The sequence below is a fragment of the Nelusetta ayraudi genome, unplaced genomic scaffold (assembly GCF_046127955.1).
Source record: "Nelusetta ayraudi isolate G7.1 ecotype Tasmania unplaced genomic scaffold, CSIRO-AGI_Nayr_v1 ptg000042l, whole genome shotgun sequence".
Taxonomy (NCBI): Eukaryota; Metazoa; Chordata; class Actinopteri; order Tetraodontiformes; family Monacanthidae; genus Nelusetta; species Nelusetta ayraudi.
Window position 1 is genome coordinate 12,483,736 of NW_027466092.1, and position 16,104 is coordinate 12,499,839.

The 16,104-nt window shown below is 44.4% G+C and overlaps 3 protein-coding genes and 1 long non-coding RNA gene across 11 annotated transcripts; 2 read left to right on the forward strand and 2 right to left on the reverse strand.

Annotated features, from left to right (window-relative positions):
- Nucleotides 1–5: 5 nt before the first annotated feature.
- luc7l (LUC7-like (S. cerevisiae)) lies at nucleotides 6–6,227 on the reverse strand. 8 transcript variants are annotated; one of them, XM_076034534.1, is made up of 12 exons: nucleotides 6,010–6,224; nucleotides 4,856–4,926; nucleotides 4,447–4,530; nucleotides 3,711–3,805; nucleotides 3,477–3,575; nucleotides 2,653–2,763; nucleotides 2,385–2,528; nucleotides 2,083–2,259; nucleotides 1,866–1,954; nucleotides 1,728–1,757; nucleotides 1,413–1,580; nucleotides 6–900 (listed from the first exon to the last, which is right to left on the reverse strand). In XM_076034534.1, exons 3-12 carry the CDS (start codon nucleotides 4,454–4,456, stop codon nucleotides 780–782), a joined length of 1,044 nt encoding a protein of 347 aa, XP_075890649.1. In that variant the 5' UTR covers nucleotides 4,457–4,530; nucleotides 4,856–4,926; nucleotides 6,010–6,224; the 3' UTR covers nucleotides 6–779. The 8 variants fall into 8 exon arrangements, with proteins under 8 accessions (XP_075890649.1, XP_075890647.1, XP_075890645.1 ...); XM_076034532.1 differs by having other exon boundaries at nucleotides 4,435–4,530; XM_076034530.1 differs by having other exon boundaries at nucleotides 3,711–4,530.
- A 109-nt stretch (nucleotides 6,228–6,336) lies between these two features.
- On the forward strand, nucleotides 6,337–11,796 carry fam234a (family with sequence similarity 234 member A). The gene is made up of 12 exons (XM_076034527.1): nucleotides 6,337–6,687; nucleotides 7,344–7,636; nucleotides 7,717–7,827; nucleotides 7,936–8,118; nucleotides 8,337–8,461; nucleotides 8,674–8,806; nucleotides 9,718–9,850; nucleotides 9,963–10,106; nucleotides 10,185–10,266; nucleotides 10,445–10,594; nucleotides 10,678–10,777; nucleotides 10,905–11,796. Exons 2-12 carry the CDS (start codon nucleotides 7,375–7,377, stop codon nucleotides 11,114–11,116), a joined length of 1,635 nt encoding a protein of 544 aa, XP_075890642.1. The 5' UTR covers nucleotides 6,337–6,687; nucleotides 7,344–7,374; the 3' UTR covers nucleotides 11,117–11,796.
- On the reverse strand, nucleotides 8,229–10,574 carry LOC142893705 (uncharacterized). The gene is made up of 2 exons (XR_012927734.1): nucleotides 10,434–10,574; nucleotides 8,229–10,246 (listed from the first exon to the last, which is right to left on the reverse strand). It is a non-coding gene; the product is annotated as an uncharacterized LOC142893705 (long non-coding RNA).
- A 1,464-nt stretch (nucleotides 11,797–13,260) lies between the features above and the next one.
- cox6b1 (cytochrome c oxidase subunit 6B1) lies at nucleotides 13,261–15,960 on the forward strand. The gene is made up of 4 exons (XM_076034536.1): nucleotides 13,261–13,403; nucleotides 14,155–14,268; nucleotides 15,382–15,482; nucleotides 15,712–15,960. The coding sequence occupies exons 2-4, from the start codon at nucleotides 14,163–14,165 to the stop codon at nucleotides 15,763–15,765; spliced, it is 261 nt and encodes an 86-aa protein (XP_075890651.1). The 5' UTR covers nucleotides 13,261–13,403; nucleotides 14,155–14,162; the 3' UTR covers nucleotides 15,766–15,960.
- The last annotated feature ends 144 nt before the right edge of the window (nucleotides 15,961–16,104 follow it).

Consider the following 16,104-nt stretch of genomic DNA (forward strand, 5'->3'; position numbering starts at 1 on the left):
TCTACTTTCTGACATGGCAACATGACCTCCGAGTCTGCCTTTTATTTTTTAATGCATTGACCTCAAACAGGGTAATAAAAACAAATAAAATAAACAAAACACATACTCCTACTGCCAAACCTAAGCAAATATTCTCACAAATAACAGTATAAAATTTGAACTTATTCAATGAAATTATTACTATTGACAAAGGAAACCAAAATCAAACCCTTTATGTTCCAAAATTTGCTTGTTGTTATTTTAAGAAAAACAGGAAGATACGGAAAGACATTCGAGAAATGCACTCAAATTGTATGAAAAGCTTTTGTCAGTAGGAAAGAAAAGTTGGGACGGGGGTTTTTCGGACTGAAAAACAGTAGTAGGCCCAAAACATATTTACAGAATGCACATCGTTGAAAGTGAATAAGCAGAACATCGGCTGTCAGTTTCTATGATTGGAACCACAGCGGGGTCATTTTAAAAAGAAAACATAAGAAATATTGGATACGGACGCCACCAAATTACAGATAAATTATGACACACTTCACTACTGCTCAACCACTGATCCTCCCACCAAATACAATCTTGCCATAATTGAACACTAAAAATCTGAATCAATACAATATTTAAGATACACTCTGAGTTGGCTGCATTAACTATTAAAGAAAAAAAAAAAAGAGAGAAAAAAAAAACAGGCAGGCAAAGGAACAGACGGGTCAAAGACGGGGCCAATGACTGGACAGACGGGAAAACATGGTGGCGGTGTGACTGGTGGAGGTGCTGGGGGTTTGGGGAGGTCTTCAGAGGTCACCCATGTCCCTGTCGTCCATCCTGCGGGAGTCCGACCTGCCGTTCATGTGGTCGCGCCTGTCTCGATCCCGTGACTGGTCTCTGGAGGAGCGCTCCCTGTCCCTGGATGACCTGACACAGAGAACAATGACCAAAATATAAAAATATAAAAGCAAATCACTTTACAAGTGCTGTTCGACAAGGTGCTGAATGTGTTTTATCTTAGGGCATAGGTGTCAAACTCTGGCATAATTATAGTACAATCATAATTGTAATTATATTTTGCCCGCAACGTATTATAAAGCACATGTACTTCAAATACTACTAATTCTGCTCTGCTGGGATTTTGGCACTTGGATCAAGACAGGCTCTTCATTGAAGGATATTATTATGACTTGTTTGGTGTATTGTTGTTATTTTATTTTAAAATTTATTATTAGCCCGTGCAAAAAAGTTATTGCTGAAATTTAAATCAGAAGGCTGCAAATTAAGAATTTTATTTACTTTATAAAATAATGAATTATTTATTTTGACACTCCTGTCTTAATGCACTTTTAAAGTGGTGCAGCTAGAAGAAGAAACCCATGACAGAATCCTAAAAGCACTACTCTATCCTTTTTATGTGGGACAGTGTGAGCACACACTTGTGTCTGGAGCTCTGCTCGTGGCTGTGACGGTGTCCTCGGTTGCGGGAGTTGGAGTTGGATCGGCTGCGGTGCCTCCTCCTCCTCTCCCTGGAGCGCGAGCGGGTGCGGCGCCTTTCTTTGGAGGCGGAGCGCGAGCGTCTCCTCCTGCGGTCACGAGAGCGCGACCTGCGGACGAAAGCAAGAGCAGTGAGAATCTCTCAGAGAGCCGCCTCTTTATTATTGACTTGAACTTCACGAGAACCGAAACAAATGGTCAATTACACACAAGCACGGGCGCAGATAATAAGCAGCGAGATAAAGAAGGGCACATACCGTCTATGCTCTCTGCTACGCGATCTGGTCCTGAAAGAAGCAAAACACAAACATCATGAAAACAAAAGTCAATACCATTAAAGTTAGCATTAGCATAGCAGCAGTAAAAGTAGTTTAAACATCAATACAAAAACTCACCTCTTCTTCATTTTTTCCTCTTTCTCCCTTTCTTCTCGTCTTTTTATGCGATCCTGGTTCCTCTTCTCCTGCTTGTCCACCACTGTTTTCTGTTCAAAACAAAAGCCAAGCAAACCATTTGAATGAGGAGCCAACCACGTCCACACAGTAGATCCCCATCACTCTGAAATATACCTGGAAATATTGTCAACATTTTGCGAAACATGGCGAAACGTACCTTTAGTTGGTCCAGCTTCTCTCGGATCTGGATGAAGCCCAGGTGCAGCTTCCCGCCAAAGTGATCGGCCAACCGACGGTCATTGTCATGCAGGCCCAGGTAGGCGGAGCACACCTCGCACACCCGCAGCTTCTGCTGCTGGAAACTGGAAGCGGGCATGGAGTTTCTGTATTCTTCCTGAGGATGGGAGAAGAACAAACAAGCAAACAACACACAGAGACATTAGACGGTGCAATTTCTAACTCCAGAGAGGAGCAGCGGCCATTTCCACTGTGCATTTTCTCAGTCTGGCCCTGGCTCACCTCAGCATCCTTCTTCCTCGTGCGGACCTTCTCCACTTCCTGCAGCACCTTCTGGGCTTCATCAACGTTGCCCTCTGCCCCCAGCTGTTCAGCCTTGGCCAGAAGCTTTCCAATTTCCTCGTTCAGCTCGTGAACCTTTTCTGCCTGAAAGGCGGAACGGACGAAATTGAACAAATGACAAACGTGAAAAGTGAGCAACCTAATCCAATAAAGAACCTGGGTGATGATTAACTCAAAGCTCGGCATAATAACATCTTTTTGTGCTCACCTTTGCTGCGACCTCAGCGCTGATCTCTTCCTGGGTCTCGGCCAGACGTTTCTTGGCCAGTTCTGTCCTGCGGTCACAGTCAGCGATGAAGGACTCCAGGTGATCCACCGCCTGAAGCAGCGAGGAGATTTGTTACCGAGCACACCATCATTGAGAACATTTGTGTTTTGTTAAAGAAACATTACGTTTGTGACAGATAGGAGAAGTGGAGAACAGGCTATAAAGCGGCACTTATGTGTCTAACAGTGGAAGAACTGTCATCCCCATTAATAATGAGATAAAGAGCTGTAACACAGACAAGTGGTGGACGACAGATGAGGACATTAAAACTGGCAAAGTTCTGCAGAAAAAGGTTCTCGTAAGATAGAAGACGTTTGTATCGGGATGATTTGTTTTAACAATGAACAGCAACACAGGCTAAATAGCACAAAAACTAAGGAGCCCGTTTGTATTTTAAAAGTCTCTGATTTTGAACAGTTTTTTACATTTAACCATATACCATATATCAATTTGTTGCAACAGAATGTTTCCTAATGTACAATATCGTAGCTACTGTGAAAAATAAAGAATATTTTGGAAGAAATAAATACATAGCATGTTTTATCTAATTACACACAAACATGTCAAAACTTGACCCAAGAACCAAGTGAACTGATTTAACATTCCATCGTCACACGAGGGGATTTATTACATTATGGAATCAAACAATTTTAGATGTGGCATTTTAAGGCTTTTCATAAGATGTGGGTTGCAGCAAAAGGGGAAACACATTCTCAAATGCGGACTTAAATGCATTTGAACTATTCACAGTCAAAATCACTTACATCAAGCTCGAAGAACAGATCCCGCTCCTTGGAGGCAATCTCATAATCTGCACGAAGGGCCAGGTCATGGATTTTCGTGCACTCTCCAAGATCCATCCTCTAAAGCAAAATCATTTGCAGATGTTAGTTAAACTGTCATTCGGCCTTAAGGACCAGAACGTTTGACGATTCAATTCAATTTTTCTTATCTTTCATCAATTTGGGATGTGTTTATCCTGGTTCTTATGTACTTACAGTTCCAGAGAGGATGTCATGGGGACAGCAGTTTAGAAGGTGACTTTTGCAGACACGCTCATCTGTGAACTTCACCCTCTGTCGCGTCTCATCTCCTGCAACAATCCAAATCAAGGTCCAGTTAGAGAAACCCAACATAGTTCAAGCGGGGTCGAGGTGTCAGCTGCTTTGAAAAACATTACAGTAAATGCATTCAATTCTTGGGACAAAAATTCCACAGATATTTATTAGTCATGATTTACATGACCTTGCATATAAGTAATGTGTGTATCGAGAAATTGTAGCTCAGTAGGATTATCTTCAATTCAAACGTTTAGGAGCCAAATATTGAGGAGAAAGTTTGCAAGTTGAGGCTACTTCATGGTTCTTGGTGCTTACCTCACCCAAGCCTCAACAAAAAACAATGGCGAGCTTCAACTGAATTTCAACTGGATTTGAATTGTGTTGTGTCTTTACATCACGTCGTTTACAAGTATTCTTAAGCTCTAATAAGTTGAGCGTGAGACAATGAAGGCATCTTCTTGATATAATTAACTACAGTGAATAGCCTGTACCAACACGTTTGTCTATGTCGGACAGACTGCTGGTTTCTGTGAGAAACCTAAATGTCTCAGTTAACCCAGCCAAGCCTTTATAAAGAAAAATAGCACATTGTAAAATGGAAGGAAAAAAAAATCAAAAAAAGATCTAAGAAAATGTAGTTTATACACACTGCGATCCGCACCACATACTGTACCCTTCTGCATCTTCAAGACCTCAGCAGCAGAATTATAAACCCGCTGTAGAAAAGTTTAAATGGGAACAGTTTTCTTGCCCATACCTGTGGTAAGAAGTTGGGAGTCATACACAAGTCAGATTGTAAATTATGTGTGCAATGTCTTTTTTTTTTTTTTTTCCACCGATGACTTCTACAATTGCCTTCAGAAAAATGGCGCCGAGGAAAACTGGTCGTTTGGATTCTCCGCAACCAGACGCCTTAGCTCAAGCTGTGTTTATAACTACCCCAAATTGTAACGCTACTGTCTCTGAAGAAAAACCCATTTATTTTTCTCGTGATTACAAAAATTGGCTACAATAAATTGCGGAAGGCAAACAAACTGTTGGGATATTCATCATAACAGCTTTAGAAATTATGTGTGACTCACGGCTCGATGAACATGAGGCTTTTCTGCAACTCCTTTGCAGATTGATGTAGGCTGGCAAAGATACACTGAACCTTAATGAATAAAATAAAGGGGCCACAATTGTTCAGTTTGTATGCACAAATGTATGGGAAGAATTTGATATCAATCTCACCACACATACACCCACAAACTCACAACACAAAGTCAGCAGTAAATGGATAAGTTGAATTATCAGATTGCTAAATGATAAACCACAGGGCTGGAGCTCTAGTCAATCATCTGCCGCGAAGGACCTGATTTATAAGAGGCCGGGCAGTAAGAAGCTATCAGTTCTTCGTTTCAGCTGATTTATAAATTAACATCTGTATCCAAATGAAAGGAAGTTAAAGGAAGAGATTAATTTATTTACTTATTAATTAACTAACTAACTAACCAACCAATCCATTACACGTGTGTACATTTGGTTTGTAATTATTACTGTGTTCACTTTTTTCTTCAAATCAGAAAATTTCACGGAAAAATTCTAAAAATGTATTTTCCAAGTGAGCTGATCGACTTGTAAAAGTCGATACAGAGAAAGATTTAATAAACAACAAATTCGTGATAAAAAAAAAAACAAAAAAAACAAACACATCATATTGCTACTATTAGAATACTACTAATTAACAATAACTTAACTAAATTCACACACGTATTTTAAATATTAAAGTGAACTTAGCACGTCCAATTCAAATGATTGACCGTGTCGGAAAAAATAACCAAGGACACGGTTACTTCAATCATCATTATTTTCATCAAAATTGCAACTGGATTCATGGCGGAGACGGAAACGTCCGATCCACGCTAGCATGGCGCCGCAGTTTCAGTGAAACTTCACAATATTCAATAACGTTAGCTGCGCATGCTAGCCAGCTAATCAGGGCACGTAAAAAGTGACAAAGGTTGAAAATAAAATCGTACAAGCCCTCTAAATGTCACAAAATGGATACAGACATTAATTCCAAACTATAATCTGTTAACGCTGCTGAACTCTGACGTCTCTGTGTTTAAAACAGCCCTCGGCAGTGTGGTTACATTCATTCATGCAGGTCTGTCCATCACACAGCACAAGCCACCCTCAGCCTCAGTGGCTCCATCTTGGCTAACAAGCTAGCTAGCTTTCTACGGCAACTCACCATCCCTCGCTGTTCCCATTAGCTGGTCGAGCAAAGCTCTCATTTGAGCTTGGGCGGACATGGTGGAGGATATTCCGTCGACACAGGTAAAACGTTTAGGTCTTTAGTATCGTTATTTAGTAACAATGGGGAAAAGAAATCGCATGTAAATTCGTCAAAGCATCCCCTCTTGAAGACTTTCTCGTAGACGGGCCAGCCTCTGGTTCTCATTAAGGAAGTGACGACATAACCCTGTTGTTTGAAAGTCGTGGGCGGGTTACTCGCGTCACTTGACCAATCGTACCCTTCGAGATTAAGAAGCATGACCAATGACAAAGGAGTAGTCGCAAAACAAGCCATAAAGTCACTTCTCCCGAGGTGTTGTCTGTCAGGTTCCACCTTTTCTCGACGACACGACCTACAAATGGTCCGTACCGTAACCTTCTAGACCACGCATGTTTACGTGAGTCGAAAAATCGGCAACATTCGCATAGTTTAATAGGGTGTATATATTCTGAGGTCAGTAGCAGCGAGACAGCGATACCCGGAAGTTGAGCTGCTACTGATAGGAGACCGAGTAAAACGATGGGCTTGCCCGAGATTTGTTTATGTAGCTGAAGGTGACAGGAAGTGCTGTCTGTCAGGCCTGCTCCTCCGAGTTAGCAGCGCCTCCTTCGCACCTCTGTCGTTGATAGCACGGTGAGTTACTTTTCCACACAAGTTGGAATCCGTTCATGAACTTTGCGTGGCACCACTCTTTTGTTAACGTCCCCCGATTGCCTTCGCCACAAGTTGAATATGGGCTCAACAAGTTAGCGAGTGAATGAGCTGTCAACCGCAAACTTTCCCCCAGAGCACAGCAGAGCACAGCTCGCTAACAAAGTCTTCGCGGCTACTTGGTTAACTTAATAGGGGAAACTCACTTTTTCGCTTTTTTTATTTTTTATTTTTTATTAAAATTTAACCCGAACTGTCTATACTGGTCAAGCTCTGGCGTTTAACAGTTGTAGTTTTAAGGTACACATGTCAGCAGCGATCGAGGGACGTCGCTGTTGATTGTTTTGACTTGTTGTTTCGTGCTGAGAAATCTCTCGACTCGGTCGCTGGCACGTCTGAATGGGCTGTCCACAAAGGCTGCTGCAGCAGAACTAGCTGGACTGAGACTGTGCTGCCTTCAGTATTTTCTCACGGGCTATATCTGTGAATGCCAGCGAGGCTTGCTCTTGTTGTTTCAGTTAACCCTGCTGTTTTAGGACCGGGTGGCCACTCACTGCTCATTGAATAAGAGGGTTAAAGACGTCTATTCCGAGGATTGTTTGTACTCAAATCTCCTTATTCATTTTTTTTTAACGCAGATTTGCAGGCTAGTAATGCATTGAGGTGCCAATGGAGAGCACTGGCAATGCTGCGGAGGCTGACCCGCTGAAGAGGGGAGAGGAAGGTGGGGATCCAGGACCAGCGACTGAGCTGAGGAAGAAGGGCTGCAAGGAAGTCATCGGCTTTGCCAAGCTGACCCACTGGAGAACTGCTGTCTTCTTCTTCTCCTTGTTCCTGTGCCTCACCATCGTGTTTGCCTTCTCCTTCATCATCCCCTGTCCCGTCCGACCGCAGTACCTCGCGTCATGGAACAGGACCTACAATAATTCAGGTGAGGACAGCGTTGTGCGCCTGGTGAATTAGTTCCGTCCGAACGCTGACCTGACCGTGTCTTCTGTTTTCGTTCTACAGCTAGCTATGGCTTCTTATCTGTTCAAGATGCGAGTAAAGACAAAGTGATGGACGTCCTCTTTGTCCTCAAGGACACGGAGGGCACTCTGAACAACACGTGCGCCGATGCAGGTGTGAACTTGGAACATCGAACTGTGGTTTGATGCCTTGTTTTAAAGTGAGCTCGCCTGCTGCTCCATGTTTTGCGTGTCTGACCGGGAATGCGTGCGTGTCTTCCAGGGTTGCCGTCGCCTTGTGTGTTTATGTTGGCCTTAGACGGGACCGACGGAGAGACCCTGTGGGAGCGCCCGCTGCAGCCTGAATTCCACTGGGCCGAATGTGGACTGGAGAAAGACTCGGGCAGAAACTGGGACTGCCTGCTGTCCCATTCTAACCAACTTTCAGCTCTTGACAAATACTCAGGTCAGTGCCGAGTTATGTTTGATGCACTCCGTGTCACACAACTCTCCTGGCCCAGACATTTAAACTTGTTTCCCCACATTGACGCACAATTAGAACACCACCGAGCTTCGTTGTGCTCGTTCCTGTAGTTTTATTAATGAACCGGGTGCTTTTCAGAGTGACATAAACATGTAACACATGCGCATAAGCAGATATTCCTGTGTAATGTTTTTGCACAGGTGAAGTCAGGTGGCAGCAGCCTCGGCCGTCCGGTCTGCAGAGCACGCAGCCTGTTGTCAGCCTCCCAGATTTAGACGGGGACTCAGTTGGCGATGTGGCTCTGGTTGCGTCAGACAGCACACAGGTAAACATTTGTGCTTTTATTTCTTGCTTCATTTACGTCCTACAGTGAAAGAAACAAGCCTCAACAGCAGACAAATCGCTCTCAAGTGTTTTTGCTTTACCCAGTTGTTACAGGTACCGTATCTTGAGAGAATCTTGCGAGTGACTGACTGATGTAGCAGGATCATAATAAGCATAAAATGAGCAGCGTCAGTGAAATTGGGTGCTGTGCAGACGCAGGTGCTGTTCCTCTCGGGGAAGACCGGAGAGCAGATGGGCTCCACCGTGGTTCTGGACACCATGGAGACGGCCAGTCATCTCCCCCATCACACGGCCAAAGGCTCCCAGTATGTGCTGCTGCGAAGAGGTTCGTGCCTGTGCCGCGACGGTTGCAACAGGTTACAGCAAGAATGCGGTCTGACCAGTTTATAATTTCAGACCAGTGAGCTGTTTTATGATTAAAGAGCTGCCGGACTGCACTTTTCCTTATTTTTATGTCAGCAACTTATAGTAGGAACTGAAGTGCAGAATAATATTCACCTTGCATCAAACACTGAAAAGTCCTCTGTACTAAACAGACTGTCAGTTAGTGGGACAGACACAATTCATTAACTGGTGAAAACTGGCAGCATGAATCTTTCCTGGAACTTGAAATGGGTTGAAACAGTACATTTCCACTGACACCTTACTGGCAGCCACTTCTTACAATTCTGTTGCAACAAAAGCGCCAAAGCTTCTTACAGTATTTTACTTAACACAGCATTTACTGGCAGGAGCCAGTGATTTGGAGCCTGGTTGCAAAGTTTGAAGTTTTGCCCCAGCAAACTTGTCTTATTCCTGTGTTTACTGTGGCATATCTCCAATTGTATTTTTTTATGTAGCATTTCATTATGTCATAATATAACACCAACTCCACACTGTAGTTTTATTTCATTAAAGGTCCAGTCTGTAAGATGTCGCAGCCTCTGGTGGTAAGAAAGCATATTGAGTGAATAACTAAAAAAACGCCAATAGTTCGACATTCTCGACTGCTTGCGAATGAGTGGTAGTGTAACGTGGCTGCCTCTTCACCTGCTGTGCACCTGCTCTTTACTCAAATATAAATACTTATTATGAGCATTCTTTTATTTTAAGTGACATAGTCTCACCAAAGTCAAACATATGAACTTCCCATTTCATTCCAGTAGATCCTTATTAAATGTTAAACAATGGTGCACACTAATCTCTCCGGTTGACGTCGGCAGTGAGTGAGTGAGTGACCTCGCACTTCTCTCTCAGACTCAGGCTTGTATGGCCTGGCGCTGTGGAGGATTGCTGTCAAAGCCAGACCAGGGATGGAGGCCGGCCTCAGCAGAGACAAATACTGGGAGGACAAGGCCGATGCAACCACTGGCCTCGTCACCATCTACAAGTGAGAAACGGAAAACACGCTCACTTGTTCCCGCAGCTCAGGATATCTCACCTCACACGTTTCTGCTCCAGCAGCTGAGAGACTTTTCTGACAGTGACTAATCACGTTCCAGGTCTGACTCATTAAGACAAGTGCTAGAAACAGGACCAACAGAAGATGTTTCCAACCTGCTGCTTGTGACGCAGAAGGAGGTGGTGCTAATGGATGGAAACAACCTGCAGATGTTATGGAGGGTCAACACGAGCTCAGTTCTCAGGTAACCTGCTGTGTGCGTGCGTGCGTGCGTGCTAGTTTCAAATCCTCAAATCTCACAAGCTTCTTGTTTCTTTTGCAGCGAACCCTCCTTCGGTCATTACAACAAAGACAGCATCCTTGATGTTGTCATTGAAGAGGATGCTGGCAACAACAGCAAAAGAGTAAGATGAGAGTCACAGAGTGATTGATTGAACATTATTGCAAGTACTGTTGAATGTGCACATTAAACTCCCATCGCATTATTTTACACATGACGTCAGGTTTTTAAACACATGACTGAATAATTGATTGTGTTCATTTGCTGTTTATTCTTTGCATCATTGTGTACCTCATGCACAGATAGTGATTCTTGATGGGATGTCCGGTGGTGTGCTGTGGGAAGTCACTCTCCGGGCTATTCCCAACTCGCCAAGACCCGCTTCCATACACACCGCCAACGGTTACTCGATCTTTGTGTTTTGGGGCTTGAAAAATGATGGAAACGCATCCGTAAGTGCTTCGCTGTTACCGAAAGAAACATCTTATGCAAATTGTCCCAAGACGCTAATCCCAGTAAAAATGCTTGTTTTCAGTCGCTCATCAGTGACAGACGGATCTACATGCTGCATCCTGTCTATTCCAAAGTTCTCCTCGAGGCGACCAGTTCTGCAGGTCACATTGTCAAATTTAAAGGTGATTTTTTTTTTTTTTTTTTTTTTTTTTGTGATCTTTGGCTTTTCCCCAACGTTCTCACAACTATCTTCATGATCCTCATGTACTGAAGTCCTGTGCTTTTGTTTTGTTTTTGCCTTCACCTCAGCAACGCTGCTGGAGCGTGGACGCCACGCTGCCTACATCCTGCTGATGGGTCCTGGGGCGCAGGGAGCCGACGGCACTGTTTTCCTCAACAAGTGGAAGCTGAAGCAGGATGTCCCTCAAAGTAACGTGCTCCGTATCGGAACGGGCGGAAGTTCGGAGACCAGCGAGGACATTAAAGAGGCCTTCAACCGTCTGCGCTTCAGTGATTTGTAAAAAGAGCTGTGAAGCTGAAAAACCAAAGTGTGCACTCTAATCACGGCCCGACAGTCTTGGTTCTTCTGTAAACCTTAATTGGACAAACTGTCCCCAAAGAGCTACTGTTACCTGACAATCTCTTCTCACGGATGACTACTTTCCTGCTGATGAACCCATAACAGTGACCTGCCTTGCTGTATTGTTTCTTGCACTTTTCTGTATCAATTCAGTGTGTTTCCAGTTTGTAATGCCAGATGCTGGATTATTATTTAGTACTATGCAGCTTTTTTTCTACTGAGTGTCCACTGCCAGCACAGTACAGTAGTATTGCAGCTGGTGGGCTTCATTTCTCAAGTCTTTATTTTAAATTTGTTCAACTCAAAAAGGGGCCAGAGAGCCCCCCCAATCTTCACTCTACATAGAAAGACTATCAATCATGTAATCAAGGTACTGTAGGCTGATAATCCAATTGTCTGACTGTCACTAAATCCAAGATGCTGAATCCAAGAATCCAGGATTTATGAAGTCCTCCCTGCTAAGGAGAAAAGCTTCTGCAATGCTGTGGGTTTACAAATCATCTCGGTTTTTTTTTTTAAAACTGATATAGTTGTTCTTTAATATATTGAACCTGTGGGACGTGCCTGTGTTCAAGCTTAATGTTCTAAATTTGAGCGATATTAAAGTATTTTGGAAAATAACTGGTCTATCTCGCTATCTATCTACTGTATCTATATTGGTGTTCATTTAAATAGCCAAATACAGAATACCAAAGGTGACTAAATTGTTTTTACAGTAGGAATAATATGTACAGACCTCGGAATCACATTAAGATCACTTAAAAGGACAGAATGTGTCACAGAACTGCAGAGGTCCAATGAACAATTGTGACCATAGAAGGTTGGAGCCTGAATTCAAAAAGTCCCTGCTCAGCGGGAAGCTTGTTCCAGAGCCTGACCACAGTCCACAGTATGTATTTATTTCCTATTTCATTTCATGCCCATCGGTTCATTTAAAAGTCATATTTTGCTGAATGCTGCTTAAGTTGACCGGAGACGCTATTTGTTGCCCCCTAGTGTCGGAACGCCGACACTGGTCCAAATGTAGTGCATAGCGACGTGATAAGCGCAGCCATGCGCAATGCAGCGCAGGCGGACACATGTGCGCCTGCCTGTCCGTCTGTCCATGGATGTGTTATATGCAGTCACGTATCACACGAAGCCGTACTGTACTCTCGATAGCCAGAATATCAACGGCGCGTCTTTTAGCCAGCGTGACGCACGACTGGCGACCCTCTTCTCTCACTCTGGAGGACACTCAGCCCCCCCACCCAATCCACTCCTGCTGCTACTGGAACCAACCGGACCGTGAAACATGAAGCCCACCTGGATTTTTTGTTTGTTTGTTTGTTTGTTTGTTTTTGGGGTTTGTCTCTTGCGGCGGAGCAAAGTGCTGAGCCGAGGCGAGGCGAGGCGAGGCGAGGCTGGAAGGAAGCCGATGGAAGGCGGAAAGGCGCAATTCCGCTCTGTGAGGGTGGAGGAGGATATTTGCCAATAACGACCGTCAGAGACCAGATGGGAATTAACTTTTACACTTCGCCAATATCTTCATCAAGTCGCCAGGGGCTGGGAGATGGGGGTGGAGGGGTGCTTACACTGTCTACGTGATCCTGGTCGTTGTCATTCTAAACGTTTGCACGTCCCGTTATTCGAGAGTGCGATACATGTGACGTAGAAGAACCTAGAACTCCTCGCGCCAGGAAAGTTCCCCACTGGAGACATGTGGGTAACACCTGGCTGGAGCAGCAGCTTCATTTCCATTCCCCATCCCACTCTCCTCCCCATAAAGCACCAAACACAACCGTAGTAGCCCAGACAGAGGCCCAGTGCAAGCAGACGCCTGTTAATGATTGACAGAGATCAGCATGTGTCAACACTTCCGCATGAGAGCAGAGGTTCGCAGCTGTATTAATCCAGACAATGAGCACTGAAATCAACACCGAGGTCGTGCACCACCACATCACCATGATCATTATGATCACCACCAGTTGTCCTCATCATCATCCTCATCATCCTCATCATCAGTGTGCCTGTGCTTGATCCTGTCACCTCAATGTGACCCGCAGCCGCCATACCGCCGTGATCGAAGCGCACGGCTTCCACAGCGGAGCGGAGCGGTGTGGCTGCTGTGTGTGCGTAGCGCACGCACACGTCGCTTATCAAAGGAGACGTCACGCACTCGCACTCGCACTCGCACCGGTAGAAAAGTCACTTTGAGCCCGAGTCCGGCCGACTGACAAACAAACAAGGTAACGACCTCGAGCCTTTATTATTTTATCGCACAGATTCTAATCACAATCGTATTGATTCATTTAAAAAAGTGTGTGTGTTGGAGTGTGTGGGTGGCTGGCACAAATTTGGGCTGCTGTGGATGGGATCACGTTCTTTTCGCGACCTGTTTCCGACCTGTTTCCTTCTCAGACGCCCCATTAGCGGTGCTTTCATACTGTATTAATAAGAACCACTCTCCTTCATTCAAGGGCACTTTGCCCGCGCAATGTGTGAAAAAGAAAGAGAAAGTGGCTGGTGTTGCGAGGTGGAAGTGCTTGTGGCGGCCTGCTATAAGGGGAAATGAATGCTATTGATAAGGTAGCCTGTCAATACCGGTCGGCCACCAGCTCGTCGGACGTCGTTCGCCGTGACTGCGTGCGCTGCTTCAACCCCGGACTGTGAGTCGGTGTGTGCGGGGTGCGTTCGATTATGCGCCCCCCCCCCTGTTTTCTAGAAAAATCCACCAGTTCAGGTGCCGCAAGCAGCACCCCGAAGTCTCCACGAATTGTTTTTTCCCCGGTGCACACCCCCACTTATTTCCAGACTGTCCCGTGAATATCGCAGGTTGTGTCGTCGGTCTCAACCCTGTTTCTTTCTTTCTTTTCTTTTTTTAAATAAATAATCTTGACTTGATGCGTCATGATGAGTTATCTTCCCCCCCACCCCTCCTGGAGCTATGAAAACAAGAGCCTCCTTAAAACGGCTCGGTGTGTTCAATTCTTCGAACAGATCTGAAAATGGCTGAGGACATCAAGACGAAACTCGAGGGTTATCGCACTGCCCCCTTCGATGCCAGGTTCCCCAACCAGAACCAGACCAGGAACTGCTGGTCCAACTATCTAGGTAAGGCTGCATGTCAAGGTCAAAGCAGTCAGCTGCGTTCTGCACACATGTCCAACTTCTCTGATCTGATCTGATTTTATCATGTGATTTCTGATCCATCTCATTTTACACAAATCTCATTTCACAAACGTTTTCTAACAACAGCAAAATGTCTCTGGCTTGTCTCTGAACTCGGAGGAATGCCCACGATGCTGCACTTGTTTCACTTGTTGCACTTTTTGAGAAAAGGGTACAAGGAAACATGCAACTCAGATCAACCCTTCGTGATGTCACAAAGGGTACATTTACACAGGGGCACTGGGAGCCATTCAGTTGTTGGTGCTGCTGAGAGAAGCGTCCTTTCACATGCACAGAAAGAGCACAAAAATACAGTTTTCTGGACCTAATATCCTCCACACAACTTAAATTATCATGTCCATATCTCACAAGGAGATGTTTTTGTAGGCTGTTACACAAGCTTATGAAAAAATATTGCATGTTGTTCTATTGAATTGCTAGCAGTATGACTCTACTGGCTACTAATTGAGAAGTCTTTAATTTGTTGATACCTAAAGCTGTTTTGTCCGTCTGAGATGATGCATGTTTGTTTGCTGTAACATGATTTTGCATATCGCATATATCTCAGCAAGCACAGAAACATGAGAATATAAATAAATATTTTTGAGAAAAAGTTTGGCTCATTTTTTCAATTGCCACTGCTTTGTAGTTACAGCCCCTCACCGGCAGGGGGTGCTGCAGACTATTTAGCGCCAATATTTTCAGGGTCCCAGCCGATGGCTCACTGATACAGTCCATGTCCCAGGTTAACAACACCAGCCTGCCAGGCGTTGGCTCCGCCCCCTTTAAATCTTGTCAGAGGTTCAACAAAACGTCAGTTTTAGCAGGAGGATAAAACAGCATTTCGCACAAGGCTGTAAACAGAGGGCAAAATATGCCTTTTCTTTGAATTGTGTATCAAGACTTTTCCCAGACATGTTTTCATAACCACATCCGTCACGCTGCTCCACTGAAGTCTGGGTACAAAAATAGAAATCTGAAAATAGGCATAATATGGGACCTTCAATATGCAGATGGTGCTTCTACAAACATTTCCTCTCCTTCCCCTACTTGTAGATTACCACCGCTGCCAGAAAGCTCTGGATGCCAAAGGAGTGGACACCACCCCATGTGACTGGTACAAGAGGGTATACAAGTCACTCTGCCCCATGTCCTGGGTAAATCCATCACATTTCTTAGAATTTGACAACCACTGCATGTGGATGAGTGTGTTTATCAGGGATCTTTATCGTTCCAAAAATCCTTTGAGTCTCCCACAATTGAAGGTGGCACAAATAGTTTCAGGCCAAATTTAGTCACAAGAGACTCCTTTTAAGTCATGCTCAGTCACACTTATAACACTCAAAATAACTTTCTTTCCTTCTTTCCTAAATTGTGTCCCTCTAGGTTCAGAAATGGGATGAACAGCGAGAAGAGGGGAACTTCCCTGGAAAAATCTGAAACTGCCCCAAGCTGTTGACCTGCAAAGAGCTCATCTCCACAGCCAGGTGTTCAGGTGATGGGAGCCCTGCTGGCCTCATTATTAATTTTCTGTCCCACGAGGACCCTGTAACTGTATGGGCATTCCTTATAAATGTCATGAAATGTAGAACAGATTCTGCAATAAAGTATCTCAGGATATATTTTACTATCTGGGCTGAGTCTTATTGTCGTTCTCTTTATTTAATGATTGGATTTACAGAAAGGCACTGCAGTACACATCTGATAGAGGTGGGGAGGCGAGGCAAGCTTCTATCATCTCTTGAGTCGACCAATCAGATCGCTGCCAAAAAAAATCTG